The sequence below is a fragment of the Mastacembelus armatus genome, chromosome 7 (genome assembly GCF_900324485.2).
Source record: "Mastacembelus armatus chromosome 7, fMasArm1.2, whole genome shotgun sequence".
NCBI classification, from domain to species: domain Eukaryota; kingdom Metazoa; phylum Chordata; class Actinopteri; order Synbranchiformes; family Mastacembelidae; genus Mastacembelus; species Mastacembelus armatus.
Genome location: NC_046639.1, coordinates 2,730,237 through 2,750,603, shown reverse-complemented (window position 1 = coordinate 2,750,603; position 20,367 = coordinate 2,730,237). Strand labels below are relative to the sequence as shown.

At 36.9% G+C, this 20,367-nt stretch overlaps 1 protein-coding gene across 1 annotated transcript; it reads right to left on the bottom strand.

Annotated features, from left to right (window-relative positions):
• Positions 1-389: 389 nt before the first annotated feature.
• LOC113145127 (deoxynucleoside triphosphate triphosphohydrolase SAMHD1-like) lies at positions 390-11,450 on the bottom strand. Its single transcript, XM_026331525.2, has 16 exons — positions 11,349-11,450; positions 10,637-10,731; positions 10,464-10,467; positions 9,926-10,086; positions 9,566-9,681; positions 8,998-9,068; positions 5,268-5,423; positions 5,059-5,159; positions 4,575-4,683; positions 4,397-4,488; positions 4,135-4,250; positions 1,522-1,652; positions 1,102-1,188; positions 839-973; positions 557-736; positions 390-413 (listed from the first exon to the last, which is right to left on the bottom strand). Exons 2-16 carry the CDS (start codon positions 10,681-10,683, stop codon positions 390-392), a joined length of 1,530 nt encoding a protein of 509 aa, XP_026187310.1. The 5' UTR covers positions 10,684-10,731; positions 11,349-11,450.
• Positions 11,451-20,367: the final 8,917 nt, after the last annotated feature.

Below are 20,367 nucleotides of genomic sequence, written 5' to 3'. Positions count from 1 at the left end.
AATAAAGTTTTAATTTGAAAAGTTAGATTCAGTCATCCAGATAAGTGCATGTTAAATTAGAGCATCTCATCTCCACAGTCAAAACTACGAGCTGTTGATTTTCCTTTGGCTACATGTAAATGTCCAAAGACAGAGCACAGTTTTGGACCTGAGCAGAGGGAGAACGTCTGGTGGAAAGCTATGAGGAAAGGGAGATTTGATTTGGATGGAAGGTAACTAAGCAAAAGCAGTAAAAATACAGGTAGATGGATGGAGGTGTCAAATTAAATAAATAAATATCTCATTTAAATTCTTGATGTCACCACAGCTGAATGTCCACTGTGTTGATATGATGATAATTTGACTAATCTCTGCTGAATAAGTAAATAATCCTGTGCACAGCTAAATGTTCATACATTGACCAGGACACAGAGCTGGAGCAGAACATTAAAGGAATTCCAGTACACAAGGGATGACTGGATCATTTTCATGTATCAATAGTTATTATAATCCACATAGGTTTATCATTAACATCCCTAACCTATAACATATTTAATAAAATAATTCTAAATATTACCTTGACTATATGAAAGCCTTTGTTTTTGTACCACCGGACAAATTGCAAATACATTTTCTTCTTCTCTTGCCTCTGGGCAATCTTCCTCTTCTGCTTGTCAGTTGCTTTCTGCTTGTCAGTCCTCTTGCGCTTGTCAGTTTTCTTCTGCATTGTAGTCCTCTTACAGTAAACTCTGATATACTGCAAACAGCAGGACATTGAGAGAAGCTTGGACACTTTACAAAAAATGAGAAGGAAAATGAAAGATATACACACAGCTCATGTCATTGTTTTAGTTCTGACCTTGTGTTTGGGGATCTGGACCTCGTGTTGGTTGCTCTTGATTGCTTTGTCAGGATTGTGCTTGCTGTAGTAATATATGTTGTTGATGCATTCCATGGATTGATGGTCTTGCACCCCATGAGCGATAGTATTATCCTAAAACATAATGATGAGAGAGAGGCCTGTTTTATATTTAACAGTAAAGGCAAAATCTTACAAATTCACTGCTAATCAAAATTAGATTTTAGAAATGTGAAGTGAAAGTAAGTCAATTAAAGACTCACCACAATTACAAAGTCCTTAGGGACCAGCTGGGTATTGTCAGCAGGTCCTGTAGCAGCTAATTCCTTTTTCCATTTGGAATCCTCATCCTGAGGGACGACAGAAAAAAGGAGGAAGGAGCAACAAGAAATATAAGATTTATTGCATCATGACAACACACTGTTCACATTAATTCTTTAAATTTAGAAATGTTTTCTTTTATATGAATCCTAAAGGTTTTTCAGGTGTTAAAATGTGTCTGTCAACACATTCAACAAGTTTAATGTGAAATCCAGGTACAACAAGGATGCCAGCAATATAAAATGATGGAGGAAAATAAAATAATACACATAGTTCTTCAAAAAAAAGAAAAGAAGCTTAATGTTCAATGTTATAATGGATAATGTCAAATAAATGATGTGTCAAGCAACATTAATATGTACTGTGGAGGGCATCTTAACCTTGCATTCACCCAGAAACACATAGAGGTCTCGAGAGATGATCCTCTCTAGAATCTCCCTTGCTGGTCCCAGGCCATCAGAGGAAGAGTTGAGTATTTGTTCAAACACATTATCTACAGGACACAGAGTCAGAGTAGGAGACAGGACAGAACATGATCACAAATTCATTTCTGACCAAGAAATAATTAAGACTATAAACTGAATAATTTACACAGCAAACAACTAATTATATTATATTAATTATATTTCTTGACCATGAAAATACTTTTACAAAATAAACTTTAAGACTAAGATTTGCTCTGACACTGACTCCAAAGTAGCAGAGTGTCATGGAGGTATTGAGTAAAACTGAGACAAGAATAATCTACTGTAAATGGGTTTATCCTATAGATCCTAACCGGTCGAGGCCGATGGCCGCCCAAACTGAGCCCGGTTCTGCTGGACATTTTTTCTTCTGTTAAAGGGAGTTTTTCTTCTCCACTGTCGCCAAGTGCTTGCTCATAAGAGATTTGTTGGGTTTTTAGTTTTAGTTTTTGTAAAGTGCCTTGAGATGACTTATATTGTGATTTTGGCGCTATACAAATAAAATGGAATTGAATTGAATTGAATTGAATCCTGATATATAATCTAAATGAGTTTTAGAGTAACTCTCTGTTTTCTCATTAGGTCTGGTGATAAGATTTATATTGATTGGATGCAGCAGGTCTGGATTTGTTTTAGAGATAACTGTGTGTAGCAGTCTGGTTTACAGTTCTGAATTTTGCAGGTAGTTTGCACAGTGATTCGACCAATAAATGACTCTGCTACAACTGTGGAGTGAACACTGGGAGAAATGTCAGTTCTGTAACATTAACACTATAACATTACAAAATTATAAAATCAAACTATTACAAAATTGTACAAATATTCATGTGCAGGTGTTTCTATTTAATGTATTGTTATAAAATCAAAGTTAATGTAACCTGGTTGTTACACTCTTTCAATATAGGACATGAGTCAAAGGTGGTGCTGTGGCCTGTGATGACTTTAGATGGAGCAGTAAAGTCAGAGGACTCAGGGAGATTTTCATTCACTCTCTCCAAATATCAGTTGTCATGTTTAATAAACATGTTGATTAGTTCTCATCTTAGGTTCTTCTGTTGTGATGTTTAAAGTGAAGACATACAGACTAAATTAAAACAATAAAGACCCTGTTGTCATACTATTGAATATGTGTTATCAGCATACATCAGTAGGTGTAGTAGGAGCCTCCTGCAGCTATGAGAGTCAATGGTGATTCACATTAGCAACTGACAAATGAACGTTTTGTTTGTTTTAAGACACCAGTCTTATTTTTTAATTATACTAGAGGAATAATTAGTTCTACACAAGAACACAAGGAAAATGCATTTTATTTTCATTTCCAATGTCTTCTACATTGACCATAGTGAGGCTGCTGACTCAGTGATGTGATTGAGACACCAGTTAAAACTATTTTTGTCTCACTTTTGCATTTATCTCCAGCAGGTTAGATCACAGAGCTCACAGGGCTCTGAAAACACTATGGTCAATGTCTTCTACATTGACCATAGTGAGGCTGCTGACTCAGTGATGTGATTGAGACACCAGTTAAAACTATTTTTGTCTCACTTTTTCAGCTGTAAGGCAGCTACAGTACATTGAGAACGCTGCTGCTCGGGTCCTGACTAGAACCAGGAAGTACAACCACATTACTCCTGCTCTCAGATCTCTGCACTGGCTTCCTGTCGCTCAGAGAATAGACTTTAAAACAGCCCTGCTTGTGTATAAGTCTCTTCATGGCTCAGCACCACAGAACATCTCTGACATGTTGATGCCATGTGAACCATCTCGGACTCTGAGAACATCAGGGACAGGCCTTCTGCTCGTGCCCAGAGTCAGGACTAAACATGCACAAGCACCGTTTCAGTTTTATGTAGCTAAAATCTGGAATAGTCTTCCTGATGATGTTAGATAAGCCTCATCTCTGACAATGTTTAAGTCCAAGCTAAAAACTTTCTTTTTACTGTGGTATATAACATATGACAACTGAGAGTTTTATCTGGACTGATTCTACTTTAAGTTTAAGTTAATTTTTTTCATTAATAAAAGCATTTTGTTTAGCACAACTTATACACAGTAATTCAAATAAACCTGCCTTGCCACTTAGTTCATAAATAGCTCTAGATAGATAGAAAACTATGTAGGCTCTTGTTGTTAATAAAATGTTCAGTTGTATAAATAAAGTTGCATTTATAGTCATAAGGATTAAATCAACTCCATTCATAGATGATAATTATAATTATGATGCATTTCGTGCAGGACCAAGACTTCTGTGTGTTCTACCCCACATGGTAACTCAGGCTGTGATGTCAATTGCTGAACATCTACAGTTGATTTCTTTGTGTGCAGTTAAATGTCTGGTAGAACATGTCAGAACAGTCAATTCAGGACATTCATTAAGTCAATTCTTGTCACATTGATGTGGCACATATTAAACATGGCACCAACCCTGCCCACTGGTCCCTGTGTCATAATGTTAATCAATCATGAAGAAACAACAGAGAGAGAGAGAGAGAGAGAGAGATATCTACAGACCTGTCAGCTTGGTGTAGGCCTCCATGTCATCTATGGCTGTGGAGAGTTTGAACATCTTCCCTCCTGAACCTTCAATCTGGATGAATGGATCAGCTTTTAAAAAAGCATCATTGATCCTGGATAAACACATTAAACATAATGTGACCTTTGAAGACATATTTCAACATAAAAATGACTCATAAATCAAATCAAATAGTCTAGTCCAGGGAGAAGAACAAACACAATGTTGTACAGTACCAACATAAGATGAGTAGATACTCACATATTCTCTATGATCTTTGTCACTGTGTGCTGATAGGCTCTTCTGTGGAGACCAGTCCGTGTGTTGAACATGTCAATCAGATTCCATTCTTCCTGTTGAGACAATTTGTCTGTAGTTTAGTCATAACTAATCAAATAATACATTTCTGTTTAAAAAGAAAGATCAACATCATCAGCACCTTGTCTCTGGAGCATATGTGTTTCTGCCCATCCACCTTACACACCCTGGCAAACTCCAGAAAGCGGCGATGGTCAAAATTATTCTGGATGCCCAGGTGGTGGCTGTCCCTGAGAAGAAATAGACAGAAAATATCTGGAGACATGTCTGTGGAGATTCTCAGTGATCCTGGTCATGGTGGTCTGTGTCTAAAAGAGACTGAAAGTTGACAAATGGACTTGCTGAAGATTCTCCTCAGATGAGAGATAAAATGTCTTCAACTGAAGATGTTTCATTTCTCATCCAAGAAGCTTCTCCACTTCTGACTGAAGAAAATGATGTTTATTTTTTAACTTATTGTTTAATTTTAACAAAGCATGCTGGGAAAAGCTGCAAATGTGATAAAATAGATAATCTACAATTGTTCAGGGGAAATAATACATATTAGGTCATCACTCTGCATCAAAAAGCAAATTATTCCACAGTAGCTGTTCATTAAACCTCACCTGGCAAAGTAGTCAAACTTGTCCACATCAATGCCGTTTGTTGAGTTTGACACAATTTCATAGAGGAAGGACTTTTCCTGTCCTCTGCCTTTATATGGCCACTGTGGAGATGAAAACACAATAGTGACATTAGACAGAGTCTGAGGAAACTCTATGTTTATCTATATATGTTTATCATTGAGAAGACTGACTAATTTCAGATGACTAACATCAGGTGTATCTGTTTCCTTGGTTTGACCTTTGGGGTCAATCATCTCCTTAATAAAGGTCACGTCCTGATCTGTAAGATGGTATTCTGACATCTCCTCTTCCACCTCATCATCTTCCATCAGGTAGTCAAACATCTTTACAGAGGCCTCCTCATGCTGCAAGATACAAATAATACATTGATATAAGTGTGTGCATGGCCAGAGTTTCAAACTGAATTAAACACATGATGCACTGTTCAGGCAGACAAAGCATTTCTTTGCAAAACATGACATGTGATGGATTTATTTAGGACTGTCTCATCACAGCAAATCTGTGGCCATAAATGACACTTGTAATGGTGTAAGCTCACGATCCTGTGGGTGCTGCAGGGTCAGAGCACCCAATGAAATTAATGAGCACCAAGGTGTAAAAATTTGTCTTGCACATAGTCTCAAATCTGAGTCTGTTGTGTCGAGGACAAACTCTCTAACAAGTCTGCTAATGAGGAATCTTGCTGCAAAATGCTTAGAAACAGTTTTGTCAGTAGTTTAGTCCATAGTCTACATGGATCATCACTCATTATATGAAATACTTTATATAGACGATAGAAATGATATGATAAAAGTGCCTGCAAACGTGTTGGTGTCGCTGGTATTTCCCACTGGGAAAAACATAAATCAGCACCTATGCTTGTAAATTACATATGACCTGCTATTAAACCAAGTATCAGAGATGCAAAGACTGTTTTCTACAAAACCTAGACAAATTTTAATTTGTGCCAGAAAACCAATTTATAATCAGAATAATTACTGAATCATGTGGTGTGTGATCATTTCACTAAGGTCTGGTGATATCTGATATTACAGAAAGATTTCATAGTGGTAAATAAAATGTCAGAATAACTTCAAAGTCCATTGTGCTAGAAATATTTAATCTCATTTAATAAAATAAAAAATGTTGGTTTTGTGAAAACTATGCACATTTATAATAGAAAGTTGTAATTTAAGGGTTTGCACCAAGATGCCCCTCAGTGCCCCATAATTCAAAGCCATAACTGATTTGGACTTCTTTGGTCCACTTCAGTCATGTGCAGGACCAGCTGTTTGAGAAATCTACGAGGATCTCCCAGGAAGAATGGGATACTCTGCCTAAATCCAGGGACCCAAGAAAACTCAAAGAGGAACTGTTGCCAAAGGGAAACAAAATGATCACTTAGAATAGTTTTGGAAATCAGAGATCCTAAGAATGGGATGACTTACTGGGTAAAGGAATAGTTCAACATTTTGACAAATATGACTGGTTATGTGCTGAATTATTTCCGACATGCAACCAGCACTGACTCCAGAAATTACTGCTCACATCTAAGTTCTGATTCTGGAGAGTTGGGACAAACATGTCTCACATAGAAAAGTCATATTTTTGATAAGAACCAAGATATTTATAATTAAAATATACATATATAATTCAATTTAAAGAATTTGTGTAATGTTATATGTTTTTGTTCTGTCGTTAGAAAGTACATGTTCTTGTACCTGTCTTCTCTATGTAGTAACAATATACAACTGCCAAAAACCTCTATAAATTAGAAATATATGTATCAAAAGAAAAACATATAAACATATAAATACATTAAAAAATAAACAAAACTAACTTTAAACAATTTCTTCTATAATAATAAGCCTATTAAAGTTGTGTCCTCATTTTCTGTCAGCACCCTTCTCATTTTTTTATCATGCTAACTAAACCAGGAAATAGTATGGTCAGTAATAGCCATGAGGACACCTCCTGTGTATGATGAATGCAGCAAACTTCATATGCTCTGGTAAGATTTAGTTTTGGAAAATATTTTGGACACATAAAGTTGATATCACTGTGGTCACAGCTTTAATGTGTCTCCCCAACAATGAGAATTAGCTTAAAAACTGCAGTTTGAATTGAGGCATTTTAGTGAGTTTATTTAATTAGCAAGCAGCTAAGGAAAAACTAAATGGCTGCAGTGGAAAGTAAATCTTTTGTATGAGAGCAAAAAACTGTTTTGTCAACACTGTCAGGTTTTATCTCTGACAGAGATGAAAATCCACCATAAGCTCTTAATGTGGAAATATCATCTTATTTTTGAACACTGTAAAATGTACCAATGTTATTTCATGGTCTCTATACACACTCAAATATATGTACACATTTACATTATTTAGTCTTTTATAACATAATCTCTTGACCTGTAGAGCATGGACAAGGTGTGTGCTACTTTAGATTGTACTTTAATAGCTCACAGCTTTTAAATTATATAATTATATATTAAATTGAGTATTTTAAACCATAAATGCATTAACTATACTAAACCATAAAAATATTTCAGTCATGTCAATCAAATGAAAATCAAGTTTCAGAGTCTATGGATAATTCAGTTTCATTATTGAAATCAAGAATGCCACTGACACAATAATGAAATTATATCTTTCTAACAGTTTTCTTATTATTATTCCAGTGAACTAATGTGGCTCCAGAAAGGACTGTCAACTTTGACTAAGTGCAAAGACGAGCATTTTTGATAATGTGGTCAAAATATCATCAGCTATTGTTGTTTTAGCTGTATATTTCTTAAAATTAATCAACAAAATGTTGATCAATGATTTTTTCAACAGCATCAGTGATTGCCAACAATGTCTGTTGCATGTTTTTGTTGATTTTCCAAAAATAGTGGTTAGTCTGTTGAGTTTATATTGTTTATCTGTTGAAGTTAACTGAAATACATCATATTGTCTCATTTGTCAATGAAAAAAAAAATTCATAGCTTTAACATTAAAAACAAAACTTAAAAAAAGTATTTAGAAACTCAGGATCTCAGAATTGTGTGAAATCAGAACAAAAATTTATAAATTGTATTTTATTACATATCAGAGTAACTGTAAACTGTCATTATGTGGTTGAGGACTTTACATTCTTGTGGTCCTGAACAAAATAAAATAGTGAACGTTTTAGTCTGACAGAGTTAAAATAAATTATGTTATTAACTAAATAATAATTATTTTCAAAAAAAGTGCTTCATGAAAAAAACACTTCCTTTGCATGGTTTGATAGCTAAGACCTGTCTCTACAAATATATCAATTTCAAATTAATGTAGGTATTTTATATTTACATATTTATTTACGTATTTTATGTTTACATATTTTAAACTTGAGTTCTGAAGAATCAGTGAAGACATAACCATCTACCAAAAAGCTAATTGTGACTTTTAGACTTGGTTTTGTATGAATTACCAGGCACTGTAGAGGTTTTGGTTCTGTAGGTGGGATTTGTTACTGTTGGACAGTGCCAGGCAGCTGTTTCTTCCTGCCTCAGGTGTTAATGTTAAACTGTAGTGTACAGGCTGCTGTATTACAAACTCTCTCACAGAACAATAACATATTAAATCCTATTTCCTAAAGTAGTAAAAGAAAACTTTCTTCAAGTTTCAAACTAAGATGTGAAGTGATTTTATGCATTAGAGTCAGTTTAATCTGACTTAGTTTACATTGTCTGTGGCTAAACAGGATCTGACCCAGATGACGTCAGTACCTCAGGACAAATTTGTCTTTTGACCACAGTTTCACAGTAACCAATAAATGCTTTTCAGGATTAATCCTCAGTATTTTTCATTGTCATTTGTTCATTTGGCTCAAAACTAAACATGTTTGTGTTTAATTTGTTTGCAGTGATGGTTTGTGTCGTTACTATCTTATATCTAGACAACAGAAATTATTTCTTACCTTCCACTTTATATCTGGACGTGCTTTGGGGATGAACTTTCCATCAAACAGATGAGAAAATGGTCCATGTCCTAGATATGAAGAATTAAATACAAAATTACCTAATCTTGATTGTGTGTGAAAATTTGTGATTATATCTTTTTAGGCTGGTATTAGAAACAGAACTCTACTCCAAATACAGACTCCCCATTGTATATTAATTGTATTTGATCACATTTTCATAAAAAAGATTTTGTATTAACTCTCCATTTACTGTTTCACTGCTTACTGTTAATATGAATTCACTCGTTTCTCCATTTTTATTTGTGTAAAGGACCAATGTTTAATTGTTTATACCTGCTGCACCCCCTGGTCATTAGATCAATTTTTAATTTTACAATTTATGTTTAGTTTCAACTGGTGACCTGTCCAGGGTGTACCCCTGCCTTTCACCCAAAGAGAGCTGGGATAGGCTCCAGCAGATCCCTGGGACCCTGATTAGGACTAAGGAGGTATAGATGATGGATGGATGATTTAGTTTGGCGTTAGCTTTTTAAAAATGATCACAGGTAATGTGTGTATTACTCACCCAGGTCATGGCAAAGACCTGCAATCTTCACACAAAGGATGTCCCTGTCATCGATTTTAAGCTCTGGCTGCTTTCTGCTCAGAGCTTCTACAAGTTCTCCAGCTAAGTACGCCACCCTGTAGAACCACATACAGCACACACACACACACACACACACACACACACACACACGATTCCACAATTACTGTTTTAGAATCCTGTAAAACTGAAATCACATTTATTGATATTGTTACTATGGTCTGGAATTTATTTACTTAGGTTTTTATTAGATGGTTAATGCAATCTGATCTTCCCCTTAACTGTGACTGTGATAATTTCAGAGACATATGTCTGTGTATATCAGCAAACATGCAGACAAACCCAAGTGAGTGTTCAAAGCGGTTGTGAGAAGCTCCAGGATAAACAAAGTAGGCTCCTCCGAGCTGCTTGATGTTTCTCAGTCTCTGGAACTGGGGTGTGTCAATGATTTTGACGAGAAGTGGGTGTAACTCTATGTGTCCATGGATTGGATCATTAAACACCTGGAACAAGAAAGTAAGTAAATAGACAACTCAATCCAATTCTAACACAAAGAAGTGCTGGTAAAACCAGGTCTAGTTGTTTACCCAGTGATGTAAACCTGTCTTCACTATCTTTGGTCAAGCAGCTGATATAGTCCCCTCTTACACCCTACACAGTAAACCCTGTTCTTAGATACACCACAACTCTACAAAACAATATCACCAAACTAACAGCTGATCAAAGTCACAAAAATTAAAGAACTTAACTCAACAACAATGTTGGTGAATTAGGGCCCAGTAAAAGACACTAACGTCTTTCACACTCTAATGTTGTTTAGTTGACAAGCTCTTCAGCTTTTCTGAGTTGCTGTGATATATATTTATGTATATTACTTTACCTTTCTGTAGGATTTTCAGATGGTCAGTATTTTTGGCAGACAAAATGAAAAACAGAAAATACAGAAGAGCAGAGAAAAGAAAACAGTTAGGTGTATTTTTCAAACATATCTTTCAAGACAAATTGTCAAATTTCAACACATAGCATCTTAGATTAATGAGAGTTTACACTTACCCTGTTGTTGTCTTCACCTCCAGGTTACACTCTGCAGTTGTCGCCATCAGTTTGTCCTGTATGGGATTTGGGGTGTGATACCAATGATAATTTGTCTGTGTAAAAAAACAGTTACACATTAGTCCTGGTTACATAGTCTGTGATTCACAAACACATAGAGCTGCACAATATGATTTGAATAGTGTGGGAATATAACAGGACGTCCAGTAAACTTACAACAATAACAACTAAATTGGAAAACACAAGATTTCAGAATACAAAACATAACGGTGCAAGAAATGTCATTTCAGACAAAGCATTAAACAAATTTTAGAGAACATTCATTTCTGATGGTTTTATCCTCCATAATCTCAACTAGAAACTCCTTATTTTAAAAAATCATTTTGGATTTGCCAAGTTCAAAGAAAAAATTCACTGCAAAATGAGTCAAAATTTAATACAATTTGACCCAGTTGGCCTGAAGGTTCATATGCCTGTCAGAAATACATTAATGTTCTCTATGATTCTGTGATCTCTTTCTGTTTGTTCTCCTAAATGTCAAAAATTACCCACAACCTTGTTAAAAGTGAGTGAGTGAGACATATGATACTGATCCAATAGTTTGTAACTCAACAATGATGTAAATTTAACATTCATGCCAAGAATGCTTCTTTGAATTTGAGACTGCATGAAAATGTGTGTAAAATGAAGCTAAACAGAATTTAAAACTCACCTTTATTTGGTCCTAGTTTGTTGTGGGCACCAGTCCCACTAATGGAAAATAGAGCTAAAAGTAACAGGAACAGTCAGGAAATGTCCAGACTATATGTTTAATGAACTAATCAGTGATGGAGAAGAGACGATGCTGGACCTGCTTTTAAAGAGTCACAAACATCACACAACCACATTTTCACCTTAGTCACATTGATATTTAAATGTCATTTACATAAATCAACAGTGAGTGGACAGACAGGTAGAGAAGTGAAAGTGAAAGTTTATGTAATATCATTTTGTACTTTCATTTATCAGTGAACAGGCAGGAACTGCTGTATATTTTGTGTTTAATGTTCTTTGTGGTGTTAAATAATTAGATGAATAAACTGTGCATTTGTTTAAAATCTGACTTTCTAACAGACGTGTTTAAGTCCAACTTCAAGACTTTGTGCTGCTGCTTTTTCTGCTCAGCTTGTACTGTAGCTTGTTCCTGCTGTAATGTAATAAAAGTAAGTAAAGTAAAGCAGCTCCCACTGCTGAAATGTGGTTGTCTACAGTGATAGGATTATAGAAAGTCTGAAGTCTTTTCTTTACCATCCATAACTTCATATCTTCACCATAGAAGAAGTGTATAAATGAACATATTGTGAACTGAAAACATTCTGTGGTGCCCACATGGTCTTGTCATTTATTATAAATATTAAGCAAGAAGCAGTTGTTTTGCTTAGGAACAGTGAGGCACCCAATTATGTTGATGAAAGTACAATTTTTGAAGTACTCACTTGAGTATTTCTATGCTGTGATACTTTGTCCTCTAGGTTTACTGCAGTTCATGAAGAAGTACTTTTTATTCCACTACACTGATCAGACAACTGTTGTTACTGATTCATTTGGCTCATTTTTCTACATTAAACCATCCATTGGTCTGTACATTGAGTATCAACCTGAACAGCTACAACACTGAAACACCTGTAGCAATAAGTCTTAGAAATCCAAGATGTTCTTGCATAACTGGAGCTACACTGCATCACTGCATTTCTTAGGAGACAAACAACATTAAAAATTGAACACACCTCGTTTACTCATGACTCAAGACAGTTCCTTCATCAACCATATCAAATATTCACACACTGGTTTCTCTATATTTCATGTTGTGATCTTCCTCATTCTGTTCTATTCTATCTCTGTGGTTGTCGACTGACAATGGACCTGACAACAGGCTACAAACACAAACCTGATTGGTTGTGAAGGTGAGGAATCTTAAATATTGTTTTTCCTGTTGATCCTTCAAGTTCTTTGTCTTTCTTATGTTTGACCTCTCATCTCTCTATGTACATTTAAATGACCCTGTTGTGCTGTGATCTGCCTAATACAGTACAGAGTTTCACCTCCCAAGTCGGCAAAATGGCAAAACAGAGTAGAGGATTGATGGAAGCACCACTGACCACTAACTTACAGTTTGTTTAATGTAATGAATTTCCTCATATACCTGCTGTTGTGTTTTGGTCACATCTAATTGTCATATGACAGGTATGTTCATGTTTGTGTTTTTAACCTTAAGGGATACAATTAATTTGCAGTTGTTAGTTGTGTATGTGCTGCCATGGACTGGTGACCTGTCCAGGGTGGACCCCTGCCTTTAACCCAAAGAGACCTGGGATAGGCTCCAGTAGATCCCTGTGACCCTGGTTAGGAATCAGCAGGTATAGATGATGGATGGATGGACGAATGAAATGTACATGTGTTTTGACCTGTACTGACAAGATGTTGCAGTCAACAAAAACGTTCTCACTCTATTGTCATGAATACACCACAGACTGACACATTTGAGTCTGAAAATCAGCAATGGACGGCAAAATGCACATGAGGGAACCACTCTAAGGATGAGTTCAGCAAAATTCAAACAGAGTACCTAGGCCACATTTTAGATGAGCATAGTTTTCATCCTTAAAAAGATACAGGAAGCCTCTGTTCCTACAAATACAAAAGAGCTCCAGGTTTTTGGGGGATTTGGGAATTGTTTTGTCAGTTATTACAGAAGATTTCTGCCACAGTAAAGCACGATCTTAGCCCTTCTCTATAATCTGCAACATGCCACTAGGAAATGGATGGAGGCTGAGCAGGCTGCTTTCATTAAGTGTAAAGATCTGCTGACTGGTGTCCCAGTCTTAGCACACTGTGACCACAGTCTGCCACTAACTTCAGCATGTAATGCTTCTGCATATGGAAGTGGTGCAGTTATTCAACACACTATGCTAAATGGGGAGAAACAACCTATTGCTCATTGTTCTGAGACACTATCCCCAGCAGAAAAGAAATATCCACAGATGGAGAAAGAAGATCCAGGACTGATTTATAGCACCTGTGGGATGGACATATTAATCTGGCTAATTACTGACCATCACCCCATCCTGACATTGTTTGGTCTACATAACAGTGGTAAGAGTAGCACTAAAAGTGCCTATGTTAGCAGCAGCACATATTTAGCGATGGCCAGTAATATGATCAGCATATGATTATTAAATTGTCTCCTGCAAATCAGCAGAACAAAGCAGTGCAGCTGGACTTCCTCGTCCTTCATCTGAGACAAGTTGACACAGGAACCACTATGAGTTTAGTTGTAGTTCTCTAACTGCCAATGGAGTGTCTGCAGGAAGTCTCAGTGCCACACAAATATCAAGGGCACCATGTACAGTGAGCCTACAGCTGATCTCCATGGCATTTGTGTACTGTTTGGTGGCCCAACCTTGATGGTGATGTGAAGAAAATTTGTGAAGAATTTGAAACCTTCCAGCTGGAACAAAAGATGCTTGAGCAAGTTCCTCTCCACCCATGGGAGTTTCTAGGTGAGTCTTGAAAAAGCTTGAACATTGACATTGCTGGACCTTGCCTGAACAGCATGTTTGTTATTGTTATTGATGCATACACAAATTGGGTGAAAGAGTTTCACATGTCATAAATCACATCTCAATCTTCCACGAAAGGCTGAAGACAAGGCCCGATTCCCTCAAACCTTGCACCAGAGGCTGTGCACAAGAGACAGTATCAGCAAAGTATCACCATGACTGGACAGCAGCAGATGGTTCCTTCAGTGTGGATGATGTGGTGTTCCTGTATAACCATGGGTGGAGGACTTCAGATGTGGTGGTGAGACAAATAGACTCAGTGTCCTATGACGTCAGAGAGTGGGCATTGTACACAAATGTCACCAAGATCAGCTGAACCTGATGATGGGAGGTCCGGCTCTTTTCAAAGATTTGGCTCTTTTGGCTCGGCTCACTTAAAGAGCTGACTGTTACGGCTCCCAAATGCCTCTTCATTGAGTATCACTCGGAGGATTAATAATAATACATTCTAATACAGCAGAATTTAGCAATTATAAATGCAGACCTCTTTAACTGTCACCCATTCCTCTTGACTTAGAGTAGCAAGAGAAGTGTTGAAGACAGCCAGGATGGAGATAATGGCATCTTTTGACTCAAGGACGTGTTTCAACATATAAAACGTTGAGTTCCACTTTGTAGCACACTTCTGTTTGAGCTTTAGCTCTGGCAACCCCAGCTGTCATTGGGAGGATTTTAGCTCCTCTGTGCACCATGCTTCTGTAGCCTGGAGAGACTCATTTTCTATTCAGTGAATTAGTTTGGAATCTCATGAGTTGAGATTGAACTCATGGGGGCCAATGGACACAATGTGTGGTGCATTTAATTCACCTCCAAATTTTTGGCTATTTGTGACATTTATTTGGGTCGTTCCTGGTGTGTAAAGGCCTTTAGAGCTGACTCCTTTGTAACTATCACTAGAAGCTGAGTCAGGTGGTTCTGACTCACTGGCAGAAGTGGTTGATGGGGAAAACTGCACCAATCCCCAATAAACTGTTTATTATACCATGCAGCTTGCAGTACTTCTTGAGCCTAAACCGGTGGCTCTGAGGTCCATGTGCACTCCTGGAATAAGACTGTTACAATAGTAGTAGTGAACTGTGACTGTACACTTATATTTCCACAATGAACAGTGATGTTTAAACACTAATTTGTTTTTGGAAGTAGACAAAGGTTCTTTAACAGCATGTTATGGATGATAATGTGGTGTATTCAACATATTTCAAAGGCATATGAGAGGTATGTTCATACAGTCATTTTGGATTTGTTAGTTCCACATACAGTTTGACCTAAACAGACAAGATGGTGCAGTAAAGTTAGCAAACACTACGTTGCATGAGACCATTAGGCACCTGAAAAAACAAAACAAAAATTGGACTCACCTACTTTAATTATGACTCAAGACATTATATGTATTGTATTAAACACATTAAACACATCCAATTCTCACACACTAGTTTCTCTACATTCCATGTTGTGTTACACAAGCCATGCCAAAGAATTATTTATGCAAGGCAGGGCAGGTTTATTTGAATAGCACAATTCATACACAGAGTAAATCAAAGTACTTTACAGAAATAAAAGACAAGTTAAAAGTACACAGGCAAAAATCAAAATGAAAAACAACAAATAGTAGAAGATTAACTTGAAATGAAACTAAAGGAGAATCAGTGTCATATTCAGAGCTAAAAAGAAAAGTTTTGAGCTTGGACTTAAACTTCATCAGAGATGAGGCTTGTTTAATATCATCAGGAAGACTATTCCAGAAGGCCTGTCCCTCATGTTCTCAGAGTTTGAGATGTTTCGTATTACTGAATTCACAGGGGCCCCTCCAATCAGCATTCATCACCCTTATATAATAAATAATTTGACACTAACGAAAAATGTGAAATGTAAACATTTTTTTATTTAAAAAGTGCACATTAGTGTGTTTTCCAAATAAGAATATAAAGACTAAATTCAAAAATAGAATTCCGAACAACAAAAACATAACTAATTAAACAAATGGATTGTCCAAGTTAGTGATTTTCAGCCTGCTAGCTGAGCAAACAGGTCACACTAAGCTGCTCTGAGCTAAATTAACTACTTTATTTTTTGCACTACTCACCACTGTCTTACTTTCTTTTCTCCTCTTCCTCCTTTTTCTTCTTCGTTTTGTCACTGGCAGACGGATAACTTTGCTTCATTTTTCCTCACTTTCTCACTCTCATTTATTTATTAACTTAAATATAACTTACCGTTATACTTGCAAGAGTGAGAGGTGGAGGTGGGTCTGCTTTAGGGAGTTCTGCACCGGCCAATGTTATTGCAAACTCTCCACACTGTCAGTCACTGTTGTAGTGATTCAAAGTTGGTCTGCCCTCGGGGGCCCCTTCTGACCTGGGGCCCCAAGCATTTTCCTAGCTTGCCTGCTGGCACTCAGCACTCACCTCTGCATATGGCACCTACATGTCAAAGATGTACTGTGGTGCTGAGCCATGAAGAGACTTATACACAAGCAGGGCTGTTTTAAAGTCTATTCTCTGAGCGACAGGTAGCCAGTGCAGAGATCTGAGAACAGGAGTAATGTGGTTGTACTTCCTGGTTCTGGTCAGGACCCGAGCAGCTCTGAATGTACTGCAGCTGCCTTACAATTAATAAAATTCAAGTCTGAGTCCATGATTAGATTTCTAATCTGATTTTTAGAGAAAAAGACTTAGTTTCTGCGGCCCAATGACAATTACTTCACCCTTGTCTCTGTTTATTTGGAGAAAGTTGTTGTACATCCACACATTGATCTGTTCAAAGCAGTGACACAGTGAATCGACTGGTCCATATTCACCTGCTGTGAGTGATATGTAAATCTGAGTGTCATCTGCATAGTTATGGTAGGACACATTGTTGCTGCGTATTAACTGGCCTAAAGGAAACATGTAAAGATGGAACAAAGGGGTCCCAAGATGGATCCCTGGGTTTTCGTCACAGTGTTATCTACCCCTCCTTTTGCATACCCAAATTAAACTAGCTGTTGTACTTACATTTTAAGGGTTATATTGTTGAGCTTGGTATCATTGGAAAGAAAACACTTTGTAGTCTATTGTGACTTTATTCAAATATGGCTGACAAGCTTTGGTAATACATCTGGAAATACAGTTTCTACATCTTCTAGCCCACAGATGGGCCCTGGTAGGGCATTTAAGGGAGTATTAGAGATGCCTATGCAGTCCTCTAACCTTTGTAACTAGATCACACAGTCCATGGTAACAAAAGCAGCACTCAGATCCAACAGAATTATGACAGAGACTCTGCCACTGTCGGTGTTCAGACGAATGTCATGTGTCACCTTGATGAGTGCAGTCTCAGTGCTATGGTGGGAACTAAAACCTGACTGAAAATCGTCCAAGTAGTTGTTTAGCAGGAGGAAGTCAGTAAGTTGTTGGTAAACAACCTTTTCAAGGACTTTACTTAAAAATGGCAGGTTTGATATGGTCCGATAGTTGTTCAGTACTGTGGCATCAAGACTGCTCTTCTTCAGGACAGGCTGTTTAATATCTAGAACATTGTCATTAAAAAATAAGACAAACTCTTTACATTTAGATGTTGAGATTAGTTCTGATGGCAATGGAAACAGAGGGTTTGTTGTCACATGTCCTGATGTTACTGCTGTTGCTGAATTAAACAAAATACATTTCTCCTTTTAGAGTTTCATTGAATACACACAATGTTGGTTTATAAATGTCATATTGAACTTGGAGTTTTAATTCATGCCGTTCTCGTTTGGCCTTTCAGAACTCCCTTTTCTGTGCCCTGACCGACTCATCATTTCTCCATGGTGCCTTACTGTTGAATTTAATAAATCAGTTTACTGGTTCTCCAAGTCAAACACTGGTTTCTCTCCATTCCATGTTGTGTCATGCCAAAGAATTATTTTACTCTTGAATTTAATAAATAAATGGACCTTAAGGGATAAAGTCATTTTGGAGTTATCTGTTCCTCGTACAGTTTGACCTGCACAGACAAGATGGCACATAAATTTAGCAAATGCTACATTTGCTAACTTGCATGAGACCATTAGGCAGCTGAAAAAACAAAACAAAAATGGGACGCACCTACTTTAATTATGAGATTATATGTATTGTATGTAACAACCACGTCTGATTCTCACACACTTGTTTCTCTACGTTCCATGTTGTGTTGGATCACAGTCATGCCAAAGAATAATTTTACTATTGAATTTAATAAATCCATTTACTGGTTTTCCAAGTTTAATTGTCACACTGGTTTCTCTACCTTCCATGTTGTGATCGTCCTCATTTTGTTCTGTTGTTCTCTGTGGTTGTCGACTGACAATGGACATCACAGCAGTATGAGGCTGTAAACACACCCCTGTTTGTGTGGCTGTGAAGGTGCGGTACCTTGCATGCTCTTTTGCTGATGATCCTTCAAGCTCTTTGTCTTTCTTTGGCTTAGCCTCTCATCTCTCAAACCCTAACAATGTAGTGTGATGTATATTTAGGAACATTTAAAATACCTTGTTCTGTGATCTGGTCTAACCTCCTGGTCTTGTGTTGTTGCTACATTGTTTCTGTAGCAATGGGTTACTAACCAATGCCCAACCCTTTTCATCTTGGGACATTGTGCCCTGGGACTGGTGCTCTAACAAGTTGTTGTATTTGGTCCCACTGAGACACAAATGTCTTCTCCTTCCAAGCACTTGTCTTAACAAACAAGCTTTCATCAATGAACAGACCACCAAAGCAGGTTTTTACAAACTGAAGTTGATTAACCCTGAGATGGGAAACTCAGTTTTTTGGTGTTTTGGTTTCAGAACAGCTGATCAGTTAGTTCAGGTGACTCTGAGTTAATTAATGGAGGAGACACAGAAACTCAGTAGTTTCTTGAAGAAAGCCTGCCAGCGAGCATGTTACTTTCACAGACTGTTACCTCAGTACATAGTAATACATGTTATTAAATATCCCCACTAACCTTTATGGTGTCATGGTAGAAAGCAATGTTAAGCATCTGCTATTCACACTGTGTCTATTGGTGCAAACTGGAGCAAACTGTGCACAGCACAATACTGTGTAGTACAGTTATGAACACAGATGTGGTGACATATGTATTACAACAGTTTAGCAGGTTGTATCCTCTCAGAACAGTGGGCTATATGTTGGATCAGTTGACTCTGATTGGTGGTGTTTCAATAGATGGTGCTTCTCTTCTCGTCAATTCCAGAAACCAGCAGTGCAAATTTTGCTGGATTATAGCAACCAGACGCCAGTTTAAAATATTCATCAGACTGAAATCTGTTGTAAAACAGAACAAGAGCATCTGTTGTTCAGGTGAAATTGGAACAATTTCATTTAAGGATTAATTTTATTTAAGTGAGTTATTTGGCAGTCACTGGATGCCTTTCAGATAACACTTAGTGTCTTGTCACTCTCCATATTGTCTTGCATCCAGATTCTACTTAGATTGTTAAAGAACACAGTTCATATGATTAAATACAGATATGCCAAGAAATGTTATATTATATTGACACATACTCCAGATACAATATTTCCAGAGTTCATAAACCTTTTCAATCAAACTTTCAAATCCAAACCTTTCCCACAGAAGGATCTAACTTTTTTGCTGCTCTCCTTACGCCATCTTCACTTTGAGTAACTTAAATTTAGCTTTTTATTCAGACGTCCACACCGTCTGTCCAGATTTATGAAGTACTTATCAAAAGAAATGGAATCATTTAAAACCAAACACTAGAAATGTCAAACTGGATTATAAAGTCTGTAAATCCAGGCATTTAATTTCAATATTAAGCATTGCTAAAACTCAAAGCTCTAACTTTTCTTTTTCCCATTTATCAACAATTTGTAATAAAACAAAAAATACAAACATTAAAATTCAATACATTTAATATTTGTGTGTAATATGGCGGTTTTGGATCTCTGAGATTTAAAAACAAATCTGTTGTTCACACAGTTTACACAAAAATATTTGATTTCAGGGAAAGGAAAATATGATAAATATTGGATCTTTGGGGTTTTTGTTCACAGCATAGAATCTATACCCAAAGACATAGATGTGATATTAAGTTACATTAATATCTTCCTGGTCACAGATGGAGAAACTGTGTATGATTCCCTCTAGTGTTGGACAAGGTGAACTACACAAAGA

Bases quoted from the DNA above. Each gene is read 5' to 3' on its own strand.
- LOC113145127 (XM_026331525.2), bottom strand. From the start codon at position 10,683: ATGGCGACAACTGCAGAGTGTAACCTGGAGGTGAAGACAACAACAGG. The intron at 4,251-4,396 runs GTGAGTATCTAC...GTGTTTATCCAG, and splicing joins ACAAAGATCATAGAGAATAT to GATCAATGATGCTTTTTTAA. The intron at 414-556 runs GTAATATTTAGA...GTTCTGCTCCAG, and splicing joins AAGGCTTTCATATAGTCAAG to CTCTGTGTCCTGGTCAATGT.